Below are 27,518 nucleotides of genomic sequence, written 5' to 3'. Positions count from 1 at the left end.
CAAAATAGATGAATATCTCCTATTTTAAACTGCCTCAAAATTCAAATATAACAGTGAAAATTATTTTATTTAATATTCTGTATCAGGCTGAATATTTGGTTCGAATTTTAACCGAATATTCAGTATTTGGCAAAATATGGTATTTGTTAAATCTCCAATTCAAATATTAAAGCATTAAGCTAATTTTGGGAAAAATGCAAAAAATAAAATAAAATAAATAAATAAATAAATAATAAACTGAAAAGAGGGCAGCCAAAATTGAGATTTGTGTTTCCCCATTATCGCCCTCCTTCAAATGGGTACTTCAGGTATTGCTAAAACAGCTTCATACAATAAAAATGATCACCATACCTAATCCTCATATACAGTGAAACCTGCGTAAGTTGACCACTTGCGGTGCAGTACTTTGGTGGTCAACTTAGACAGGTGGTCAACTTATAAAGGGGGTAATGTTTTTTTTTTTTTTGTAATTCTTGTACCATATATTCATTTTTTGACTAATTGACACCTACTCTTTCTGTTCAACTCACTTTCATTGTTTAGCATTACTTTGAAACAATAATTTAAGATATTATTCAAATATTTTTAGAGATTATTTTCCCAGAATTACGTATAATGCGTCATGCAAATGTAAAATTTCAGTAAATTGATCAAAAAAAAAAAAAAAAAAAAATCGTATTGTTTATGAAAAGTTACTCATCTTATATTAATAGTTCCTAAAAATTTATAGCTAATCAAAAATTACAAAATTTTCGGTTAACAATAAAAGAAAAACAAGTTTGGAGAATAAAAGGGTTCTTAGTAGTATTCCCATGTGGTTAAACTCAAAAGGAGATTTAGTTATGCTGCTGTTTCATTTAGTTGGTAAAATGCTGGTCTGGCATCAAAAATATTCTTGGAAAGGTATAAAAATAATAGTAATAAAAAAATAATTTGCTAAATAAAATTTAAAAAAAAAATAAACCAAGTGGTCAACTTACAAAGGGTTTTTTACAATACTTCAAACCAAACTTGGTGTTCATTAGTGGTCAAGATACACAGGTGGTCAAGATAGAGAGGTGGTCAAGTTACAGAGGTTTTCCTTCATTATATAAGATAGGACTAATTCCGTTCCTGACAAAAGCGGTCAACATAGACAGGTGGTCAACTTACAAAGGTGGTCAACTTTACAGGTTTTACTGTATATAACGAATGATCGAGTAACGCTGACGTAATCAACAATTAAACTCACGCTACGGCATGATAGTTTGATAATACTTTTTGGTAATATTTGGCATGCAGGTAAATGCTTTATTTTGACAGGGCTGAACTGAATCCGGTAACTTAACTGCTTTACTGGTAAGACTGTCATTTTAGGAGAATGAAGAAACTTAAATGTGGTCAACAATTAATGCTATCTACTGGAGCTAAGGGTTAATCCACTGAAGTTAGGGTTAACACTTCAGCTATCAAAATATCACCAAACAATCAATTGCCGAGTTCAAATATAGGAGCAAATTTTCACCCGTCATACTGTGACGAGCGGTTTTCTAGTAACTATAATAATTACTAAATAATTATAACACTTTTATTTCAATACATGCATCAATAAAATACAATTTACAGCTTTATTAAGAAAATACATATTTATTTACAATATCAACACTCTGTAATTATTAATCAAACATTATAATTCGGGTAAACCTAACCTGGCAGCGTCGTAATGCTGTAATAATTATTTGCACAGCCTTCATACTGCAGGCAGGTTACATTTGCCCCAACTATAGATGGCTTTGTATGAAATAATTACAATTGCTGTTAAATATAATTCATAAGAAATCTGCATCCCTTAATTTATTTTTTAGAAGTTAATGTATTTAAGTTAGCTAATAAGCCATTAATATTTCATTTACAATCTCCTTATCCAGTGTTAAAAAAAAAAAATTACAAAAATGGAAAGTACATGAACAGAGTTTAATAGCAATCTGGAGTATCTTCAGATTCAGAAAGAAGTTCTTCAGAAGCAATTATATCCTCCAGAAGTGATAATGCATAGGTGATGTTATTATTATCCGTTTTTTCAATGCTATCCGTGATCGAATCAATAGAATCGGACCAGATTCGTGTCCATAAAGCACTTACAGTACACGCCACATCTTTTGATTTCGTTAAATCAAAAGCATAATCTTTATAAGAATACAATTGCTTAATGTCAGTGATTTTGGTAATGTTGCCGATTTGCTGAGCTGTAGTTAAACTCAACACACTATCAATCCCTGCAGTTTTTTCTTCCTTGCTCACCCTATTAACATTACATGTTGCACCTTCTGTACTGTTTCTAGTCTCCACTGGATTTTCTCGAGGCTTGTAATTTTTCGTAATACCCAGACTTAATAATTTATTTCTTAGTTTCATTAAGATATCAGCTGCTGTAAATTGAACCGGCTCGTCGGAATCTTCAATTGCGAGTAGTACTGAAGAGCCAAAACCCGAGTCTGATAGAAACTTGAGATATTTTTCAGTATCAGTTGCATCAGATAATTTTGGAAAATACTTTTCATTTTCAAGTAACCACAGCCAGGCATGCAAACTTGCAATTTTCAAGTCTAAATCTAGGCTCTTCATCGCCAATGTCAACACGACAAACAATTTCATTCTGCTTGATTCCGAATTCCATTTTGTTCTTACCCATTTAAATAGGCAGTTTAATGCTTCTCGTTGGACAAGAAAATCTTGATCAGAAGAAAAAATGAGCAAAATATTTTCCACATCAACCTGCAATAGAGTGTGGGTAAATTATTCTCAGTTTAGCAAAGAAAACGAGCTGATGTGTGCATCACATGACTTCCTTTTACTCCAATTTAATGTTATTTTCCTATTATTGGCATTTTAATGTGATTCAATAGTTTACTCTCTAAATATCACCAACAGTATCCAAATTGAATTCAGATTTTTTAAAAAAAAAAGAAAAATCGATTTTCTTTTTTTGCCAAGTTGGCGACAAAACTTGGCGACCAAAATACCGGCAATATATCGCCAAGTGTCAAAAATATAACACCACTTGAGTTTACATTGAAATTAACAATGATCCTCCCCCCGAAAAGGGGCAAAAGACCCCTTTAGAAACACCCAAATACAACAAAAAGGGAGGTGCACAACTAGACCCCACTAGGAGTATACATACCAAATTTCAACGTTCTAGGACATACCATTCTTGAGTTATGCAACATACATATGCATATCCGCACATACATACGTACATACAGACGTCACGAGAAAACTTGTAATTAACTTGGGAATTGTCAAAATGGATATTTCGCGTGTCTATACGTTCTTAGACACTTGTCCACGTGTGGTTGAGTCGAAAAAAAAATAAAACTCAGCATTCATTCGGGGGTGCACAAAATGGAAATTAAGGTCGATTTTTGAGTGAAATTTTTTTTGGGAATACAATACTTCCTTTTTTGTAAAAGGAAGTAAAAATAGCGTTAAAGTAGTAATTGCATAAATAAAAAAACTATAGACTAAACTAATATTGGTTAGAGAAATATTAGAAAACAGAAATTCAATACTATTTCATAGAGCAAGAGAAAGGCAGGACTGTAAAAGACATAAGTTCTCATGCAAATGAACATTTTCCAAGAGGTTCAACTCTTTCCACTATCAGAAAGTTTGAATTGAATTCTATTTAAATGTAATCCCATGATTAATCAGTGCACTTGTAAAACATACATTTCTGGTGCATAAATAAATAGGCATTTTTCGCATAAATCAGTAATTTTATACATAAATATCTTTTCTTGTAGAACTGCACTAAAGGCTAGCACACTACTGTCTGACCACGGATTGTATGGAAAGGCAAACATCTGGTTTACAGGCAGAAATGGATTCATCCATTAGTTTTTAGGGATGTCAGCGTCTAAATTAAGCAGAGTCTCACTCAAATGAGTGGAACACGCGCATCAAATTTTTACTTTTTCCCTCTCATTCATATACACTTGTCTTAACTGGACGTTTGCCAATTCCATCCTTAGAGCCAGAATGGTGTAAGTCACATTATGATAATTTTACAGGAGAGAAGAAATTTTTTTTTCTGGTGTATATGCAAAGGATGGGATTTGTGCTCTTTTAACCCTGGTAAAAAAAATGAAAAGGATTTTGTTTTGAGAATTACGTTCACATGGCTTGATATGGAATAGGCTTCTACATACAATGCGCTAAGAAAATCGCAATTTTCGGCCTTATGTCACTCAGGCTCTGATTTGACACCTTTATAGTTTAAAGTTTTCAGTTGTACTATTGGACTACTTACAAGTACACTTTCTGCATTAAAAAAATAGAGATTATAGTACAACGTGAGTATTTACAAAAAAATGAAAACTGATTCGAAAAGTGCAAAGGTTTCAAGACATTTAATGACAGGAAAATATAATTTTATTATATTAAATGCACTCGACTATTTCTGTAATTATTGGTGGGGTATACCTTTCTGTAACAATAACTGAGAATCATGCATGCATTTTGTATTCAATAATTTTGCATTCTGGTATCAGATTTTGAACATATACAGTGAAACCTCTTTAACGGACACTCCCGAATAACGGACACCTCTAATTAACGGACATTTTCGCGAGTCCCAGTCCCTCAATATAGGCTATTCCATGTAATTCACTCTGAATAACGGACACTCCGAATAACGGACAGTTATTTCACAAAAAATTTCCCTTGCGATCGTAGATCTTCCATTTTTTTTCTTTTCACAGAATATCTTAGTAACTGCTTGCCTTACAAAGCTTTTCATCCTCCACAACTGATATCCCCCCCCCCCCGGTCATTTCCTTATCACTGTTTCTTGGAATTAAAAGGGTGGTAATGGGCAGAGGCAGCGATTGGGGCTTAAAAGTTGGGGGCAGAAAAAAAAAAGAACTAAAAGGCATGGTACTTTTTGCGGGCAGCAAAAAATGAAAAAGAAAATAAAAGTCATAATTTTGTAACGGCTAGTTTCGAGAGTATTGAAGCAGATAAGTGAAAACTGATGTCAGTCTAACAATTAACGTACGTTTTTCTTAAGATTTTAATGAATATTATACACAATAACTATTCAAAAGTTACGATAAAAAAGAGGAAATTGGGCGCTTTTTCTAACTGGGGCTCTCAGGAGATGCAGTTGAGCAGACCGGCGCCGGTAGTAGTCGGCTTTATGGCGCCGTGGTTTCGTTGGGTTGTTTAATTTTTATACATGAAAAAGATTTGCCCATATTCAAGGTCATATTGCCAACTGTCAATCATGCAATAGTGATACTCGAGATAAAATAAATAAATTAACCATAAAAAGTGTGTGTGTGTGTGGGGGGGGGGGGGGTTGCTCCGCCGAATCGCCGCCGCTGGTAATGAAAAAAAGAGATGTCAAACTGTTTTAACTGTTTACTTTAATTGATTAAATGCTTTTTAAGACAAGTGTGTGCTGTCAGTATACCTTTATTAAGAAAAAACAGATTAATTACACTTGAGGTAAAATGTAGTAAACCTTTCGCAATTGTTTCGATTGTGTTCTAAAAAGGGAACAACAGCCCATTTTGAAAAAGGTAAATACAGTAGTTCCTCCTAATAGCGGACACCTCCCAATAACGGACAAAACTTCTGGTCCCTTGACTGTCCGCTATTGGGAGGTTTCACTGTAGTTGAACTCGGTTAATACAAAACCACGGCTAAAATGGGTATTTTGTAATTAAGTTTAGATTAAAACTAAAGTTTCAGTTAAGACTAAACCAAACTTCTGACCTCTCCACCAAAATTTTTCTAATCAAAACCATGTTATTCTTTTGGGGAAATTTTGAGTCATTGAAGAAAGCTCTTGAAGTATAGTGAAGCATGTTGAATCTTTTTGTGTAGAGAATAAAGTTCATACACATGTTTACATTTGAACAGGTCTGCTTGGATAAAACAGCCTATTCCTTTGGGTACTGCTACCTGTCTCCCTAATATCACCCTTCTTCAAATCTGTAGCTCAGAGCCAGACTGACTTAAGTCCAAAAATTGCGATTTTCCGTTTACTACAGTCAAACCTGTCTATTTCGAATTTCACGGGATGTAAAAAAATATCAAGATAAGGAGGTTTTGAGAAACTTATTGAAATTTGGAATCTGATGATGAAAGTTTTTGAATTTTATACCAAAGACTAAACATGCAAAATATTAAAATTCTTCCGTAATAGTTTTGTTAGGTATTTATTCTACTATTTTATACTAAGCACTTTATTGCAAGTTTAAGGAATCATTTTGACAGTAATGAAATTTTAGGCATACCTTTTGAAAGCAAAATATGTAGTCTTTTATTGTTTTTCGGTGCCTGATTTTTTTTAGATTCAACTATCCTCTCTTGAGATTGGCAATGGCTGAAAATCCATCTTGCCCTATTGTACATACTTAACTTGGCGGCAATTTCATTTTTCTTCATTAATGGATTGCCGTTCAAAAATGCTAGAAATTTCACTTTTTCATCATTTGAAAAAATCTTTAACTTTCTTTTCACGCCTATCATCTCGGTTTTCTACGCAATCACAACTTCAAGCAAGAGATCACTCTCGGATCAGTACCTAAACCAGATAACAGATAATGAAACGGGTTTTAATTTGAATGACCTTAAACCACGAAATTGAAAAAGTCACCCCACATGTTAAATCTGTCAAGCCCAGCCCTCTCCTCATTTTCCCATTCTCTGCCCTCTGCTCTGCTTTTGAGAAAGTGCTCGAAATGACTGTCCTTTCGTTAGTCTTCCTGAAAAAAATAATACCTAAGTGAAATAATACCCTAAGTTCTCCTTTTATTCCCCTGCCCTTGAGAATAGTGCTACTATTTCTGTGTTTAAGGAAAGTTGTTTGCTGTTTTGAAGATTGCTGGGCTTCGAATTCAAAAATGTCAGCATTGCTGCAATTCGAGATATAGAGGTATTCGGGATTTTTTTTTTCGAGATAAACATGGAAAATACATTAAATTTTCGCTGAAAATGCAGGGAAATTAAAAAATTTCGAGATAGACAGGTTTTTGAGATAAGCAGGTTCGAGATAGACAGGTTCAACTGTAGTTCATTGTATGTTTTCATAATGCTATTCCGCATTGAGCCATGTGAAAGCAATTCTTTAAAAAAAATAATAAAAAAAATAATTGAATTTTGACATCTTGAATTCAAATTATGTTTTTCGCAATCACAAGTGTATGTGTGGCAGGCTGCAGGCGCATGTGTTTATGTGTGTGTGTGGGGTATGTGTGTTTGTGTGTAGGGGGTATGTGTAGGCGTGTGTGTTTGTGTCTGCTTGCAGGTATGAGTGTGTGGGTAGTTGTGCGTATGAGTGTTTGTGTGTGGAGGGGGAATGTGTATGTATGTAGGCACATATGTTTGTCTGCGTGCAGACATGAGTGTGTGGGTAGTTGTGTGTGTAGGTGTCTGTATGTATGCATGTGTGTGTATGCATTTTTGTGAGTGTGTATGTGCGTGTATGTATGCGTGTAAGTGTAGGATATTGACGCAACCTGGAGACGGTTTTCGCTAGAGGAACAGCATTGTGAGGAGCCGGTCGACAGTGGTGCTGCAGAGGGTGCTGGCGGGAAAATAAAATCATAGCACATCAAAACAGTCAAGTGAAAGCAATAAGCAATCTTGATTGCTCAAAAATCCTTTTTAATTTTTTACCAGGGTTAAAAGGGGTATGTCCCATCCTTTGCATGCCCCAGAAAATGTTTTTTTCTCTCTTGTAAAATTATCATAATGTGATTTACGTATAATGTGACCGGCTCTAAGGTACAGAAATAGGTTCTTCGTCGTATTGCTAAAACAGCTGCATACAATAAAAATGATCGCCCCACCTATCTTAGGCTCTTCCATTTAGTCCCTCATAGAACATCGATAAGGTACGTTATTTCATGTTGTAAATCAGCTTAGCTTTTCTGCTTCATGAAAGAAAAAAATCCATAGTATGTATCCTGATAATTGTTTGTTTCCAATAAATTAAATATTGCTTTTTTGGGGTTATTCTTTAAAAACTTATCATGGAGGACATAAAAAGGAAAGCAGTATTCACACATATATTCATTCATTATAAAAAGGAAAAGGTAGACATCCCAAAAGAGTTGCAATGTAATATAATATACATAACATATATTTTAAAATATATATATGCAGTTTTTTCTGGCCCATTTCATTTATTCATGGTTGTAACGAATAACAGCTAATACGAACAGGTTCATTTTTTTTGGCATTTTGTATTCACAGAGTTTAACTGTATTTTTTTAACTATCTGTTTGAAAAAATGGCTTGTCCTTCAGTTCAAAGCTTTCAGTTTTTGATTCATTGATAATACGGATTAAAAAGCATACTAATGCAGTTAAGTAAATGATATTTTTGCAAAAAATGCAAATAACTGCTAAAGCACAGGTAAAATAATTCACACTTATTACAAGTACATTATATTATGTACAGTAGACCCTCGTTTTATGCAGATTTATTTAACGTTGTTTCGATTATTAGCGGTTTAAGATTTGACACCTTTATTTTATTTTACGAGGATGCGGCAATGCAAACAGATGAAAATTTCCCCTCTTTCAAAATCTAAACTCCTAAAGATTGCAGATTATGCGTAATCAACTGCATTTTGGCGTGCTAACAATCGAGCTTGGGTCATGGAGACATTTTATGTGATCGGTTCCATAGCTCTTTCCAGAAGTAAAGTTATTATACTCACCCAGTTCAGAACTCACTGGGACGAGCTTTTAGGAGTGACAAAGCCGGTCAAAACCAACGAGGATATCGACATCAGTGACACACAACCAAAGACGTTCACATTGAAAATTTTGAGCCATTCCTAGACGATAGAAATGACCTTTCTGATTTGTTAGTGAAGGTCATGGAAATGACGCAAGTGCGTTAATGCTCTGCAAAGAATTACAGAAAAAAAATTCTTAATGACTCCAAAAAGACTATTATAACCAGCTCGTCTTTATAAACAGAACACGTGATTAATTTATGTTTTCTTTATGCATGTTGTGCATAAAAGTTGATATAAGTACACATTAAACTTATTAAACAATTAGTCATCACTAGAATGAAGTATTTTGATATCTACGGAACCAAACCCCTATTTTAACACTAGTATTAGGTCTCAATTTACGCGGCATTTCCATGAAACGCAACCCCGCGTAAAACGAGGGTCTACTGTAGTTATTATCTAACAGAAAAACATGCAGAAGAATGCAAAGGATAACACTCTATAAAAATTGTTGGAATCGGCATACCTCTGAAACACCTTTGATAGAAGAGATATTCGTCCAGTATGTTGGTTGCATACATATTTCTGTTATAGCATTTATAGCTGTGGCTTTTACTGTTCCATCACAAGATCCTTCAACAGCTAAATCCCAGACAATTGAGGAAATGTCATATTTGAATATATTTTCTTGCCAATCAGAATAATCTGGTATAACAAAAAAATTAACATATTGTTGATTAATCAGAATTTCAGTTTGACACAAAGCAATACATTTTAAGTATAAATCTGCACCAGTACAATTGTTTAAATATAAATAAATATTTTAATCACAAAATTTCATTTAATTAAATGGAATTAAATGTACCAACTTTTTTGTTCATTATAGTTGCTTTTTGTTATCTTTTTAAAATAAATTTGGCTACATCTGTAAATATGTAGCTGAACCTGGTTTGCAATCAAGGCGTTAAAATAAATTAGCGGGCTCTGCCCCCTGCTCACTGTCATATAATTAAAAGTTACTTATCTGTTTCAAATCAGAGCATAAACCTTTCTTTAAAAATCTTTTTAAACATGAATAAAAAAAATTAACATGAAAACATTAAATTTTAAAATTTAACATGAACAGCACTTGCTTCTTGCAAGATAAAAGGCAACTGAATACATGGTGAAAATCAAAACATGTTGCTGAAAACCAACAGTTGGAAATGCAGTTATGTGTGTAGTTACATGTGTGCCCACACCTGATTGGTCCATTGATATTTAAATTAGCTTTTGGCTGTTGATCAATCACATGTTGGCTACAGTTAAGATGCTGAAAAATTAATTTTATGTTAAGAAATATTTAATTTAATTTTATATTAATTTTAATAGGTAATTAAATATATATTTTATTTTATTTATTTATTTATTTTTTAACATGAAAGAATACTCTAAACTCACTTACACTCGCCAACCTCGGAACTGCTGATGCAGTCCCATAAAGATAGCTGACTACCAAATGGCACGACCTTGAGGGTCACAGTTTTTGACAAAATTCTAGATTTAGGTCAAATCCCACTAGATATGAACCTCGGTAAGGCGGTTTGACTGCATAGGCCCTGGTTTGGCTACAACGAGGGATCAAAGTTGCTAGTTTGACCCCAGAAATGTATTGGCGCTCTCATTGGAATTTGAGACTTCGGCACAATTTTTGTTCTCCCAACACATTCGGTGTCTTTTACTAGTACTACGAGTGGAAAGGAGAAAGTCTATTTATTTGTAGGCATTATTACAAATAAACTTGAAAAGTTTACCGAACTTAAAAAGTTGAAACAATCTCATATTTTGGTCGTTTAATGTGCTATGTGCAATAAATCAGAGCTAAATGGTAGAGGAGGAACTCTACACCATTTTTTGCTTATCAATGGGGAATATCTTTGATAGAAGACGGTAAATATCCAGTTAAAGTAAATGGTTGTTATTAGCGAAAAGTAAATACAGTTGACTCTCTGTTTAACGACTTTCAAGGGACCACGAAAAATTGTCCTTAGATAGAATGCTTTTAACACTATAGTAAGCCATCTGAGACCGTGAAAAGCCGTCGTTAAATAGAGCGTCCTTAAACAGAGAGCCAACTGTACTTTTTACTAACGAACTATCAATATAAAATGAAAATAATTAGTTTCATTTGCAAACGATAAATATCTTGAAACTATATTGTTACAAATTCTGTAAATAGTAATTATTGTAGGAACGTAACCTGTAAATAGTTTCCCGTAATGAATATACAACCCCCTTTTTCATTCGGCTAAAGTATACGACCCCTATTTTATTTCTTTTCATTGATAACGGTCTACTACTTTACAGAAGCGTGTGGAATATTTGAGAAATTTCTTTTCGGTGTATTTAAGCCGTTAGCGATGGATAAACAGTTAGTTTCGATTGATATTTCGAACTGAGAAGATTTTTGCTCTGTTTATAGCGAGGCATTTCGCTGTGTTGTTTTCGTATTTGGAAGTAAATACGTGTGTAAACGTTGAGTTTACGGTGTTGTGTGATAATTGCTTAATTGCTGATGAATAATTTGGCAGTTGTTGAAGATCTTTCCTGTACATAGTGTAAATAAATTTCCTGTGTTTTTATCAAGAACTGTGTCTTCATTTCAAGAAAGTGGAAGTCGCACCGAATCCGTTACAATATGTTAATACACGTAATTTATGGGTCCAAATTAGCAACTTTGGACCCCCGTTGCAGCCGAACTAGGGCTTATGCAGTCAAACCGCTCTACCTGGGCTCATATCTGAGGGAAATTGACATATTTCTACAATTTTGTCCAAATCCCTGATCCTCAAGGTCGTGCCGTTTGGTAGTGAGCCATCTTAGCTCGACGTGCTTGCTCACTAGTCACTAAAGTTTTTAGTCTAGCCCTGATGATCCTTCTCAACTCTTTAATATATGAATTACAATATTGGATAGATATTTCTTATGTTAATCAATAGGCCCTGAACAAAAGTATGTTACAGCAAATTACTAAATTTAAATCTTTGGGATTATTTTATTTTATTCTTTGCTGTCATTACTTGTTTGGCAACACCATACGTTATTTTGTCGTTTCAATGAACTTTTAAACAAAACTAAGAGTTCCATTAAAATGAAAAATAATTTGCCAGATAATTAAAATAAGCTGTTAAAATGTAAAATAATTCGCCATATATGAAACAAAGTTATCAAATAAAGTGAAAATCTCAATGAAAATAACCTGCCATCTAATTAAAATAACATCAAAAGCACCATTAAAATGTTAATTATATACGAATTATATTTTATTATGTACAATTCAAAGAAAAAGATGAACTGGAATACCTGCATTAATAATTTGGGCAGCCAAACTAACAGCACTTTCAACAATACTTTCTCTGGTACCAAGCAATTTCTTGCATAATAACTGGGTAAGCTTCTCTTTAAGTTCACCAGGTAGTTGAAAACTATTCTTTGAGGTCAAAGCTGTCATCTTTTTCAGAAGATTTAAAGTATCACATATGAACTGCATTAAAAAAAGTTATAATCAATTAATTAATAATATTTATTAAAATAAAAACTTAGCAAATGAATAAATAAATGAAACAAAATGGTTCAAAATAAAATGTTGTTTACATCAAAAACTTGTCCAATAATTCTCAATTGTACTTTTTTATAAAACAAAATACAAAACTTTAAAAAAAAAAAAGCAAGGCAAAACATGAGTGCCCACAGGATTCAATGAAGGCAGAGGTTTACTTTAGCAGCTGTATTCGCAGCCCCATGGATGTGTTTTAATATACTAATAAAAATTTCAGAAATAATTATATTAATTAGAAATAATGTAGAAAATAATTTAACAATAAAATGTTAATACGGAATAAAAATCAAATTAGGCCTGAAATAAGGATTTTCTTAGGTTTTCCATATACTTACAGGGCCGACAAGAGACCATGTCATCCTAGTCGGAAACTAAGGCTCGGCTCGGAATCGGAGCAATATACTTTACAAGTTTTATGGGGGAGGGAGCCCTGTGACTAAACTGACAAGTGTCCTGTTTTGGTTCTCGGCGGCCCTGGATACATAGTGTAATAAAAAATATTTAATTTAGAAAAATTCTCATTCTCTAGTTATTGATTTTTTAGCACTCCATTTTTCATGATATTTGGAAGACATTTTTGCTATTGCTTTTTTGGGTTCTTTGTTTTCTCTCACTTTTTATTTCTTGGCTTCTGATTGGTTCTCTCCCCCCCCCCTGGGGCTGCGTGCCCCTGGGTTGACTTGTAGTTTGCTGATTGGTTCGTTAATGCCTGTTTGTGAATTGCTATTGGTTGACTCAATTGGTAAAAATTCAAGTGTCCACGTGGTTAACGTTTATTACTCTCAGAACTTTCTGGTTTGGTGAGTTTTTTGCACTGATGAAGAAGCTCAATTGTAGTCTTGAAATAGCTATATGAGGTACTTTTTTAAGAATTTGTGCTTTATTTATGTTGGATTTTTTGTTTAATCACACGCAGTAATGCTTGAACATTTGCATGTGCGGAGTAATAAGGGAAAATATAAATTATCTTAAAGGTAAAAATAATAGTACCTATTGCTTTATAATCTTTTGCAACTACTTTATATGGATGATAGTATCCGAAACATTTGGCACTATGAAAAAGACACTTTCATAACGAAAAGAAAAACAATTGGTATTAAAATGGTATGAAAAGAACACATGCAAAAGTTTTAAAGGGGAATTTGCTTAGGAGATTACTAAAAATAAAGAGGAAAATATAAGAAAGAAGAAAATGTCAAATACTTTAACTTACAAAGTCAAATGTAAATAATTTTTCCAAAAAGAATATCAAATGCTTATACAATGTTAAAATCAGCTCACTGTTCAAAATCATGTACACTAAAATGAAAAAAATTAAAATACATTACATTAGACATGTAAATAAATGGCATTACATTTTTAAATGTCAGACATGAGAAATTAGTACTGAAGCAATAAGAAACAAACATGTACTTTTTTAGCCCATGTCACTTCCTATTTTAGATTAAATTTTAATTAGTACAGAATAATAAACGTAACTTGAACGCATCTTTTAGGTTTTCCCCAGCTTGAAAAACTCATAATTCATTATTTCACATGACTGATTTTAAAGAAACTGTCTCAGTTGTCTTAACCAATCAATGTAAATCAAAAATGCAAAGAGTTATTAGATTTTGGAAGAATGTAGACTATTGAAAAGCAAAGTTTGATATTTTTTTAGTCACTTTTAGAGCTTTCAAAATTACTGCTGATCCAAAATATTTTTAAAAAACTGGATTTGTAATTAATTCTTGATGATCACAAAATATAATTAAAAATGGTTGAAAACTAGAATGTCAAGGTCTAAACCCTTAGGCTGGAGGAAGCCTACTGGTTTGACTGTATGACATCAAACTGGAGATTAGAGGATCATAAGCTTGTTGTAAAAGGCCATAAAGTAAGTGCGGGATACATACACACTAAATCTGTGGAATCGAAAGGCTTGTAGTCGGCCACTAAGCGGTTTACCAGGTATAGGAGGTTGGAGAAAATGTCTCTCCCCTTTAATTTCATGTTCAAATTGGGAAAGTTGAGATGACTAGAAGTGCCATCTCCTGATGAATAAGTCAGTTATTGTTGATCTGTGTTAGGGACAAGGATGGCTTAGTATTAAGTGCCCCTTTACTACCAGTTTTGTAGTACCGAATGGGTGAATGCTGAATGGCTATCTGGTTCCACATTTAAGAAAAAAAGGGACCCCTGGTTGATTTGATGCGGAAAGCCCCAAAACTCTATTATGTTGAACATTATTTATTAATGGAATAATTTTCACCTTCTTCAGTTGCAATAGACTTAAACAGTGATATGATGTTAATCTGAACTAGTCTGTGTTGCAGTATAACCGTGTGGTAGGAGAGTTCTTCCAAGTTTTGTTCACACTTATCAATGTTCAAACAAGACACAACTTTCTGTAGAGCCTAGAAATAAAAAATAATATTTTTTTTCCCAATACAAGCAATAGAAATAAAAGAAAATACAAGCAATAGAAAGAAGCATTGAGAAACATCATACATATTAGGGATGCGCCGATTAATCTGCCACTTTGCTGATTATTTATAATCGGCCAAATTTTGCCCATCAATCGTTGGGAAAAATATTTTTGAAAGTAATTTTTTTATGCATACTTTTAGTGAGAAACTGATGATTTTATATAATTTTTAACAAAGAATTGGTCTACTGTCTTCTGGTTCACACACGTGTGCCATTAAGCATGGTCAATCTAACGCTTTACCATTATAGTTCAGCTGCAGCAGTGTCTTGATTGCACCATAAATCTTTGTACAACTATGCATTAGCATTCAACCAAAATGAAAAACAAATGTTTGGCATCCTTATAGTTAGTATCTTAGATATAACAATGTGTAAAATTTTCTGTAAACATAATTTTTTTCTCCAAAACTAAGGACGCCCATATAGGGAGCAAGTGGGGACTCAAGCCCCCCCCCCCCCCCCAGAAATCAGAACTTCCTTGCTTTTAGTACTTTTTCATTTCCAAAAATGTAAAAACATTTCTTCTCCAGTCATTAATGAATAATTTTTTTTAATTGTCAAACTTTAACAACTCTAATCTGTACTGAAATTGGTTTCTAAACCATAGAAAAAAGTCTGAGCCCCTCCCCCTTAAAATTTTGCATATGGGCGCCCATGTCCAAAACTACAAATTTAATCCGTATAAACAAGGTTCTAAGGTAATGAATAACGAATAAATACCTATGTGCTGAAAATTAAAATAATCAGTTGTGCATTGTTTTGGACCATTCCACGGAAATCGGTAATTTTGTCTTGCTCATGAGGCCTCATATACAGGCGTCCCTCGCATAACGTGGTACTTCTACAATATGGTTTCAATATTACACGGCACCAAATTTGCGATTATTATAACACGGTTCGATACTACACTGGTACGAAACTTGAATTTAATACTTCAGGGTTTTGATATAACACGAATGTTAACTTTAAAAAAGATTGAATTTCATTTTTGTTTAATACATTCTGTTAATGTTTGGTAACTCTAATAAGTTTTTACTTTGTTTTTATGAAACTTTGTTTCGATATAACACGGTACACATCCCTTGATTTACATTATTTCTAAGTCTCGTATAACACAGTTTCGATGTAACACGGAACACGGTTTCGATACAACACGATACATCTTTACCTGATTTTTCTCATGCACATACATAGCTAGAATTAAAAATAAGTAAAAAAGTTATTTTTAAAAAAAGTCTTGTATAACACAGTTTCGGTGCTACATGGAACAAATTAACCGTGTTATACAAGGTGTATTTCATTAAAAATAGCAATTTAAAAAAGTAATGATAAAATTTTGTTACTTATCAAATTACAAGGTTTGTTGTGATTCCTTAAGCAAAAGTTTTCCTCATTATTTTTTTTAAATAATTACTTTTTAACGCAACACATGGACTGTTACGTGGGGGACAAACTAATTACATTTTTGTGGAAGGGACCAATACATAATTTTTTTCAATGTTTAAATGATTGTTTCTCAACAAATAAGATATGTTTCCTTTGCATTGGAACCCTTGCTCTCAAAATCTGCAATTCATTTTAACATTAATACATTAATAGAGCAAAAATATTAACTAATATGTAAGCAAGTTACAAGAGGTTGACTTTAGATGTCCCGCACGTGACACATGCAAATAAATTAAATTTTAAGTAACAAAATTTTTTAACAAAAATATAACCATGTTAGAAGTATCTTTGTATCAAATGCAAAGGTTAAAAAATTCGCCTACCACTGTTAAATTAAAATATTTAGAGATACAGTCGACGCTCGATATAACGACCATCTCCGTGCCAGAGAAAAAGGTCTTTATAATGAGTGGTCATTATAAGAGATAGAATTTATTTTAAATATACACATGCATCATGTATGTTCCGTTGTTCCAATACAATTGGCACTTTTTTAAAGATTCCAGTAAAATGTCCAAATTATTTTTTATCATGGGATTTTTCATTTTTAATTATGGGTGCAAATTATGACAAAATATTTCTAAGTAGAAAATATAGGAAAAATTGTATTACAGTAATTACAAATCATTTATTTTCTGAAGATAAAATCAGAAAGGGTTGCTTTCCTTTTTAGCACATATGATTTTTGCAAAACATAATTTTCCATTCAAAGAAACACTAAAAAGTCTCTCGAGCATTTGAAACATTTTTCATACTGGGAACTTTGGTCTTAATTTCTTCTTCTTCATCTGATCATGATACATTAATTTGTTTTTGTGCACAATATCGAGAGGTACTTCATTTTCTGACAGACACGTGTTTGACACATTCTAAATCATAATTGATTTTAGCATAACAGTTAAAGTTTAACACTTCTAATAATTTCATTTTTTTTAGAAATTTTTTACAGCATTTTATCTTTTTCATCGAAATTTTCATCTTGGATTTCCTGAAAAATCGTTTAAGCATTTTTTCTTTGCTTTTTAAAATAAACATGGTGGAGGCAATTCTTGATGGTCTTTTCTGAATTCCATGCTGATTTAGAAAGATGCAAAGCTGTAAGAATACCCACTTTGTAATCTTCACCTTCTTCCAGTTCGTAAACGGTAATGAAGGTCATTTCAAGTTACATATTAGTAGCATTGGAAAAAACACCAGGAATAGTGTGAATCGCTGAATTCGGTCGCTGTATTGGATTAAATGATGTAGAGCGGTCGTTATAGCGGAAGCAAATTAACATAGAGTTCATTGGAACAAAGTTGGGACTATTACCACTGGTCGTTATAATGGATTGGTCTTTATAGGTCGTTATAATGAGCGCCGACTGTATGACAAAATATTAATCAAATCGAAGCGTCTTTTTATCCTGCACGTGTTAGTGCAATGGCCCAAATCCAATTTCTTTCATAAACTAAAATTAATTTAAGACCAAAAGTTAAAGTAGTTCATGAGATACCTCAAGATCCATGAAGCCAGCCACAGATGAAAGAGACTGTAAAATGTTACAGATAATTCCAACGCAGGTTTTCTTGTCCCGAATTATACACTTTAAATTATCGCACAATTTCACATCGGGAAGTATATGAAATATGTCGTCACTTGTTTCCAAAGGTACATCATCTGCCAAAATGTTAAGTGGCAAGAGAATGAAGTTTAAATTATTTTCTGATATGGGATGACATCTCTCGGATACTCTGGAAAGAAAATATTAAATAAATAATTATAAATAAGAAAAAAATTAAAATAGCACATATTTTATCACTGAAAATGTTCTGATCCTTGAGCTAATATATGGATGCCTCAATTGCTCAATTAACTCCACTTTTAAAAAAAAATCCTCATTTCTGCTTTAAAAGTGCTTAATCAATGCTTAGAATGTGAATTTATATTAAACTTTTGGTTCAGTACATTTCTGATCCTGCGATGGCAGAAAATGTAACACGACGGCCCATTCACTCCTATGGATATAACACTGTTTTCTTCATCACTTTTCTCGACTTTTTGTTTTATGGAGTTAATTGATTTGGCAAGTGAAGCATCCATATATTGATAAATATAGTTGTTACACACCCACACATTTGATTAAAAGTTACATTTATATATTTATTTTAACACTTAGTTTTTGTTACAACAGAATGAAAATTGACAAGCATAATTGCCATGTCTTAAGAAAAATTCAAAATAGCCAACTTATGCCAGAAAAATATAAAACACTTTAGTTTCTGTTCTGATTCATTGCAAAACAATTCAGTCATTTACAACATGAAAATAATGTGTTTAAATTGTGAAATTAAACAGGCTTAGTGATATAATGTAATAGAATGACATTCTAATACCATATGAGTAATTACCTTATAAAATGTTTAAAAAAAAACAAAAAAAACCAAACAGCCATGATTTCTGGGTTTTTTTGAAAGACAACAGATGAGAAATTATAATGAAGTATTGTTCAACTGCTTACACATACATAAGACGCCACAATGAGTATACAAAGAATGTGTTTTGATATCATTGAATTGTCACTGAAGAAAGGAGTTTCTGTAGTGTGTATTTTTCATTACGCATTAAAGCATATTTTTTGTGAGCAAACAGTAGGATTACACTGCACCTCCCTCCTCTTCCCAACTAAAGTAATAGAGTAAAGGAAATTATACTTCCGACTGTAAGAAAAATAATTTTTCTAATGTCCGATCTAAGCTGTGCCCCAAAATAAATACTCATTAGATTTAGTGATATTTACAAAATGGCTCAACTTTTGTAGAAGTTAAATTCCTTAATTGTCCAGGTGTGCTCCAATACTTCTTCAATATGAATGAAACAATTTTTTACACATCATCAGAGGTGTAATCGAAGGGGGATGGTATCTCCCCATTTTTAAAATTTTAACACAAGTGTGTGGCCACTTTTCATGTCATTATCTTAAGCTTGTATGTGCAAATACCCATCGAGAGGGCCTGACAACCTAATCTGAAACTAGGGCCCAGGCCTTGTGTTGACCAGGCTCGGAATCGGAGTAATATAAGTTTTATGGCCGAAGGAAACCTGGCAACCAAATTGACAAGGAGTTCGCTTTGGTTCTCGGGGGCCTGCAAATGTACTCCTAGTAGTTCAGTACTACACTACTTAAAGAAACTTACCTTAGGATCTCTGCAGCAAGTTGGTATGCTGATTCGAAATTCAATTGCTTCAAAAGAGATTTCACAATATCTATCAGAACAGATTCTATTTCTGGTTTTCTGTAACATTGAATCATCGTGTAAACAAAAATCTACTCAAAAAAAATGTAAACAAAATAAAAAAAAACATACAACAAAAGGAACACAAATACTCACAATGTGAACAGCTTGATGAGGAGATCGATGATTTTGCTGTGGAGGTAGTTGGTTTGTGCAGCATTATCTAAATACAACTTCATTCCACGTAATAATACTTCATTGAAAGAACTAAGTTGTTTATCCTTCGTTGTTAAAAGTTCTTCTAATGTCATGATGCAACATTCACTCACATTACTTTTCTGAGGTTGATCCTCAAAATCTATACTGGAAACAATTTTAAGCAAAATATTATTCAAAAAGTCATTTGTTAAGCTCCTCTCTGCATCTGACATTGATACTACTTTAGAACTCCAAATGGGCAAAACTACTGAAAAATAGGAGACTGCTGATTTCCTAACGTAATAAGAGCTGGATTGAAAGCTTGTAAATACGAAGTCTGGGATATCTGAAATTCAAAGAAACAAATATTTTATCAATTTTTTGAAAAAGGTAATAATTGCATACAAATTACTCTAAACTTTCAACATTTACAATAGAAATACAATGATCAGTAAGTAGCACATTTCTTATGTAATCTTTACTAATAATAAAGTTGAAAGTCTCTCTGTCTGTCAGGATCTCTGTGACGCGCATAGCGCCTAGACGGTTTGGCTGATTTTCATGAAATTTGGCACAGAATTAGTTTGTAGCATGGAGGTGTGCACCTTGAAGCAATTTTTTGAGAATTCGATTTTGTTCTTTTTCTATTCCAATTTTAAGAACATTTTACCGAGCAAAATTATCAAAAGATGGATGAGTAAATTACCAAGTTATTATAACGTGGAACCATAACATGGGCAAGCCAGTTGGCGAGAAATTCATCATACATTAAAGTAAGACAAAACAACGTTAGAAGAAGCACAAATTTGTAAATTACAGCAGACATGTGTTTCGGCGTTACAGGGAACGCCTTTTTCAATGCAAAAAATAATGAGCTTATGGATGAAAATTTGTCGGATGTCTTTTCATCAATAAGCTCATTATTTTTTGCATTGAAAAAGGCATTCCCTGTAACGCCGAAACACGTGTCTGCTGTAATTTACAAATTTGTGCTTCTTCTAACGTTGCTCTGTCTTACTTTACTGTTCAGCACAAAGGTATTTATTTATCTCATCATACATTATTTGTAAATATACAGGCGAACCAAAAGACCTTTTAATTTTCCACTACGGGCAAAGCCCTGTGGGTGCCACTAGTGTATTATAAAGTGCTGATGTATTAGTTGAAATTTCCCACACTTTGCACCTTAATCTGTGTGCTTGTTGAAGACCAAATGTGTGTTTCATAAACAACATGTCATTTGGAGAAAGCATGAAGCAACACCCTCGTGTGAGTAGTCCTTTTACGGCCCACACTATGGGGGGGGGGGGGGGGACATCTGAAAATTTCATTTCTTTAAGTTTTAGTTAGAGCTAGAAAAAATATGGTAGCAAAATCCAGGATTCATAAAATTTACCGCACACATATTCCATACCTTAGCAAATAAAAATATTTCTGGTAATTCATGTCCATGAAAAATTATAAAAAGAATTATGAGTCCAGTACAGTCATGCACTTTAGCAATATTTGAAAGAAAAGAAAAAAAATCTGCATTAGCTTTATTACATTTTTATTTATTTGTAGCTAGTTTTTAATAGTTTTAGGCATTATTTTGGTGTAAAAGTCAACTTGTAAAATTGAGAATATCCTCCTCCCCGTTTTTTTGTTCCTATTGAAAAATGAGAGATCCAAATTAGTTTTCTTTTGAAACCTAGTTCCAAGAAGTATCATAGGGGTTGTCAACAAGTATTGTGTCATGCTTTAAGGGGAAAAGTGGGTTCATGAAATTGTGATAATGGAGAGGGAGGGTGTAACAAGAAGTGTGATATCACACATTTTGGTTGAAATGAAAGCATTTTTATTACAAAATACTTAAATATAATATAGCAAGACATATGAGAAAAGGAATGGGTAAGGCGAAGCGTGGCACTTTGAAACAAAACGGGGGAGGGGGTGTGAAACATGCTGCAGAAAGTGCAACACCATTAATGGGAAAGCCACTAGGGAGTTAAGAATATATTAGAATGCAAATTTTTCTCATTGTAAAAATGTGATGCACTTGGGAAATTTACAACACACACAGAGATTAAGAAACAATTCTTGAGGTATTTTATGGTGTCACTCTGATAAGTTGACTTCTGATTCCATTTGTTGAAAAAGGGAAGAGGAAATTTGGTTTATGTTTTATGTTTTGATAAGGATTATAAGCACCATGCCAATTTAAGAATTTCTTTTCAAACAACCCAAAAGTAAACTAGCTCGTCTAAGGTCAAGCATCAAGTTATCAGAGCGACGCTAAAAATAGTTGAGTAATGAAAGAAAATCTAGGGAATATAATTTATTTATAGCACAAAGCTACAGTTGGCACTCTGTTAAATGACTTTCAAATGACCACAAAAAATCGTCCTTAAGTAGAAAGCATCGTTAAATAGAGTGTTTTTAAAACTACAGTAGACCATCTGGGATCGTGAAAAGCAGTCTTTAAATAGAAAGTCCTTAAATAGAGAGTCGTTAAATAGAGAGCAAAATGTATTTCTAATCTTTAAATATGTAAAATTCAAAGATCAAATAGTTACCTCGCTCCGATGACCACTTAGTTCCTTCATCATGTTTAGCAATACACAACGAGAATACTAGAAGAGCATCAAGTATTGATGTAGACAACGTAGGAATGTCAGTATACTTGCAGATAACAAAAATGGATTCCAGAAGCAATGAATTTTTATAGGAAACAAATAATTCTTCCACTTCCAATATGGCTCCAAACATTTTAATACAAAATACTTCGATTGATTCACATAAATCCTTAGTCTGTCCTCCAGCAGAGTTTAAGGCTTTCTCTATCAACTGCAGAGCATCTGTTTCCTGTACTAACTTTTCAAGGAAATCTACGAAGCAAACAGAAATAAATAATTTAAATATAATATTTCAAAAGCTAAACCTGGAATAAAAACATTGAAAAAAAGAAAAGAAAAAAAAGCATAAATTTTATTAATAAGAATATAAACAGTTGCAACATTTCCCTGTGTACGGGTAGGGACAAAGTTCAATGTCATTTTATCCTAAAATACTGTTGTAGGGCTATTCCATGTGATGCTTCATATATTTCATAAAAAGTAATAATTTAAAAGGATGATGAACAAAATGTTGTTGCTTAAGAAGTCACACATGGGTTTGTGATTTCTTAGGCAAAAACTTTCTTTAAAAATTATTTCTATTTTATGAAATATAGGAACTGTCATGTGCGAGACTAAATGACCATTTTTAATGGATGTGCAAAAACATTTTTTTTGAATGGTTTAACTAATTATTTCTTAACTAATGAGATATGTTTCCTTTACGTTGGAACCATAGCATTCAAAATCTACAATTTGTTTTGTCATTGCTGTATTAATAAAGCAAAAACATTAGGTTATTAATTAGCAAGTTACCAGAGATTGACTTTGGATGTCTCGAATGTGACACACATAAATAAATTTTATTTTAAATTAACAAAATTGTTTAATAAAAATATAATTGTGTCAGGAACAATCTTTGTATCCAATGTAAAGATTAAAAAAATTGTTAACCTCTATTTCATTAAAATATTAAGAGATATGATGACATGTTAATGAAATGTAAGCATATTTTTGTCCCGCACATGAAGGTGGAATGGCCCTATAACAGCAAAATGGTTTCTCTGGTGGTCTATCTTTTTGAATTTTTTTTTTCTAGCAAACTATGTAATATGCTCAATGTTTATTTCATCGGAAAACAAATACACCACACCCACTTATACATAAAAGGATTAATTTTTCAAAGACAGGGGGGAGGGGGATGGATTGCCCCTCCCCCGTATAGAATGAGAGTATTTCTCTGGTTCCTTCAGTTTCATATAAGCAGGGGAACCCCTGATATAAACAGGACTTGACTGTAAGCACTGGATTCATTCTTCTTTGGGATCAACTCAAAATATTCTCAAACAATTATAAATAATTTAAACATAGAGCACAATTTAACAATTTAATAAAACCAGTGGTTTTATTCATTGATGTGTTCACTTTAATTTTAAAATAATTTCAATTAAATATTTATACTTAATACAGTAAAACCATTCTAATGCGGACACAAACGGGGCAAATTTTTTTGCCCCCAATAGAGGGGTGTTCACGGGACAGAGGTTTAGCAGAGGTTTAGCAATATTATTTGCCTTGGAATCGGGGAATTAAAAATGGTCCGCATAGGAGGGGAGTCCGTTAAGAGAGGTTTTACTGTATAAACATTTATTCTGATAACAAAACCTTGGAAGCAACCTAAATGATCACTGTTTGTCCAAGATTTCTACATACCCAGGGATCAATTAAGGCTCAAATTTGGTCCTCTTTGTGGCTCATTCATAAAATTCTTTTTCATAAAATCTGAAAATTAGACCACCCACACATTTTAATATTTGTAAAAAGTTCTTTCATCACTTTAAAGCTCAATCAATTTGTCAGAAGGCAAAACATTAGTAAAAAGACCTCCAGCTTCCGAGTCATTCCCAGTGAAGTATATTAAGACTGATTTCAGATTTGATTTTTGATAGCTAAACATGCTGTATAAGGTGTGACAGGATTTTTTTCATAAAAAGTATTTTTTACGAAAAGAAAAAAAGTCCCAATTCCCCCCCCCCCCCAGAAAATGCAGACTTAAAATAAAACCTGGTTCGACCCCTGACACCTAATGACTTGCAAAAAAAAGGTGGACCGCTGTTTGCAATCCAAATAAAGTATAGGAGGCATAAATTATAGGCCTGTCTCTGGCTAACGATGGCCAAAAAAGGTAAAACTACAACAGATGGATCGTAAAGGACCTTTCCAATCAGACATTTGTCTTGCAGGGCAAATTTGAAAAGTTTTATCTCTTTGGCCAATTTCTTTTATTGCCACAATGAGTCATATTCAAGCTCTAGAAATGCGAATGACCAGAGCTCCTACAAAAGCTCGCAGGGCACAGGTTGAGTATCACTAACCCATAACTAACTAAAAAGATTTAAACGTAAAATAAAGTAAATTAGAATTTAAATACCACTTTAAATGTTGTAAAATTGTTACAGGAAGCCTTAAATGATGTATGTAGTGAACATATGAATATGCAATGAACCTGTTAAAGATTTGAAATGCAAGATTTTCATCCAATAGAATATTATTTTTATTTTCTGGTAGACTAATTTAAACAAAAATTTCAAACCATGTATAAGATTCAGAACTTCGGTTTTTCTTGCAGCTTCTAAGAAATAGCTTTCCAGTAATTAGTTTAATGTTGACAGCCAAAAAATATAAAACTATTCATTAGAATTAGAGGACAAAGTACAATGCATTAACAAACCATGATCTATTTTTTAAATGGCAGGAAGCAGTAATCATTAATAAAAATGAAATTTTTATATTCTATTCATCACACGTAAATTTCGAGAATACATCAAAAAAAAAAAAAAAGATTTACCTTTTTTACTTTCTTTACCTTCTGTCACTATGCCGGCACTTTTAATAAAGCTTAACAGTTTCTCTAATAATGTGTCATCAATATCTTTTCGTATCCTATTTTCAGACATAAGCTGAAATACATTGTTTAATTTTTTTGCTAACTCTTGGTTGAACATTTCAATTAAACAAAAATGTTTACAATAACACAATAGGGGAAATTAAGATGAAGCACCAACGGCGCGAAAATTTTCCGGAAGTAAACAAACAACGCGGTTATAGTTTGAATTCGCCTCTCCTGAACAAAACCTCTGGAGTGATACTTCAATTTTTAAAAAAAAAATCATGGCTTATTTTAGAGTCCCTATAACTCCAGGGTCCACCATTAATAAAAATGAAACACTACTTATATGATCACTACTTGTGGTCATATAAGTAGTGTTTCATACATATGATCTTTACTTGTGGTTTAACTAGTTGGATGGCGTCAGTGGCCGAGCGGACTGAGTGACTGCTTCACATTGGCACACTTGAGGCGGTGGGTTCGACTCCCATCCCCGCTCCGGTTGTACTTCCCCTTTTGTGCGATGTAAATTCTTTCATTTGTTGTTTGTACGTGTAATAAAAAACATATCATGCGTAAGGGAGGCAAAGCCCTCATATTGTAGTCCTCATCAAAATACACCTGTGCAATTAAGCACCAAAAGAAAGAAAGAAAGAAACTAGTTAGATGGGACCCTGAAAACAGATATGATTTTTTGAACCAGATCAAAAACCAAAAGCAATCCCTGGGTCAAGCACCCCGAAGAGAAATCGTTTCACTTGGAGCACCACGAGCATTATTTAATGTCCCCCCGTCACCGTTACTGAAAATTGGATCTTCGACCGACTAAGATCGAATCCGGGACCCTCCGGTTATAAGATAGTTCTGTACCGCCGCTGGAAGCAAGGGCGAAGGCCCTGAAGTGCATCGTCAAAGGTGGTTTGCCCAAACCCGCTGCAGGCGACGAGACTGAGATGCCCGCCGTTGACTCCCCCCCCCCCCCGAATGACACCGCAGACGGCGGTGAACACAAACCCACTACAAGTGGATTGTACGAACCACTTTGCCTGCTAGTAGTTATTAAAATGTGTGGAATTCTATTTCTGTTGTCTGTACACCATTATACAGTTTACTAAAACACATCTAGAGTGATTCGCCAGTAGTTGATCACCGGCCAGTAATTGGCCACTCTAGCAATAAAATGCTCAAAACAAGAATAAATAACTAGATATTTTTAGATTGCTAGATCTAATTTCTAGCATCCCTTGAAATGCTCGTTTATAATATTTATAGTTGTAAATCAAGTTTTGATTGGAGGTTAGGATATGATATCTAGAAAATTTCAAGAAAGTCACTTTTCTTACTTGTGAGAATTGTCACGAGATTAAATGTTTAATATTATTTCTCGGGGTTAAATTTAATTATACAGGTTCATTTACTGCGATATGCTAATCATCCATGCGTGTTCTAAGTAAATGATAAAAATTGCATTTAATATCTACTTTTTATGCTACGATTAAGGGTGGTCAATTACTGGTTGTATAAAATGCAATGACAGTAATGACCAGAATAGTGAAAAAGTCAACCTATAAATTTTTATATAAAGTTTTTTTTTTCTCTAAACCACAGTGATTACAAACATTCTTGTACTTAAAAAAAATATAATAGAAATTTTGTTTAGAAAAATGTATTTTTACCAGTAACTGAGACCTTATTTGTGGAGTCGCTCGGCTCGGAATTGGAACAGTGTAGTTTCGGGAGAGTAAAGTTATGGGAAAGGTGCTTGGCTCCAGTGGCGTAGCCAAGGAGGGAGGGTCCAGGGGGTCCGTATCCCCTCCGAAATGACTAAGTGTAAATAAATGATAGCAGAAAAAAATGCATTATGTTAGTAAAAAAAATGGAACAAGAAAAATATGCATATATGTTTATCTTGTACAATGTATAATATACAAAAAAAAAAAAAAAAAAAAATTAATTTGAATTTTGACATATTGAATTCAAATTGTGTTTTTCGCAATCACGAGTGTGTGTATGTAGGCGTGTGTGTTTGTGTGTGGGGGTATGTGTGTTGTGTGTAGGGGTATGTGTGTGTAGGCATGTGTGTTTGTGTCTGAGTGCTGGTATAAGTGTGTGGGTAGTTCTGTGTATGAATGTGTTTGTGTGTGTGTGTGGGGGGGGGTATGTGTTTGTGTCTGTGTGCAGGCATGAATGTGTGGGTAGTTGTGTGTATGTGTGTGTATGTTTGTGTGTGTATGTATAGGTGTTTGTATGTATGCGTATGTGTATGTGTGTAGGTGTATGTGTGTAGGTGTATGTGTGTAGGTGTATGTGTGTGTATGTGTGCGTGTGTATGTGTGCGTGTGTATGTATGCGCGTGTGTGTAGGACAT

At 33.4% G+C, this 27,518-nt stretch overlaps 1 protein-coding gene across 1 annotated transcript; it reads right to left on the bottom strand.

Moving 5' to 3' along the window:
- Positions 1-1,733: 1,733 nt before the first annotated feature.
- Positions 1,734-25,217, bottom strand: LOC129220109 (uncharacterized). The gene is made up of 6 exons (XM_054854453.1): positions 25,109-25,217; positions 22,222-22,533; positions 13,552-13,637; positions 12,083-12,263; positions 9,267-9,445; positions 1,734-2,754 (listed from the first exon to the last, which is right to left on the bottom strand). Exons 1-6 carry the CDS (start codon positions 25,215-25,217, stop codon positions 1,954-1,956), a joined length of 1,668 nt encoding a protein of 555 aa, XP_054710428.1. The 3' UTR covers positions 1,734-1,953.
- Positions 25,218-27,518: the final 2,301 nt, after the last annotated feature.

Source organism: Uloborus diversus, chromosome 1 (assembly GCF_026930045.1).
Source record: "Uloborus diversus isolate 005 chromosome 1, Udiv.v.3.1, whole genome shotgun sequence".
NCBI classification, from domain to species: Eukaryota; Metazoa; Arthropoda; class Arachnida; order Araneae; family Uloboridae; genus Uloborus; species Uloborus diversus.
The sequence above is the reverse complement of the archived record's forward strand: the minus strand, read 5'-3'. Positions and strand labels throughout refer to the sequence as shown.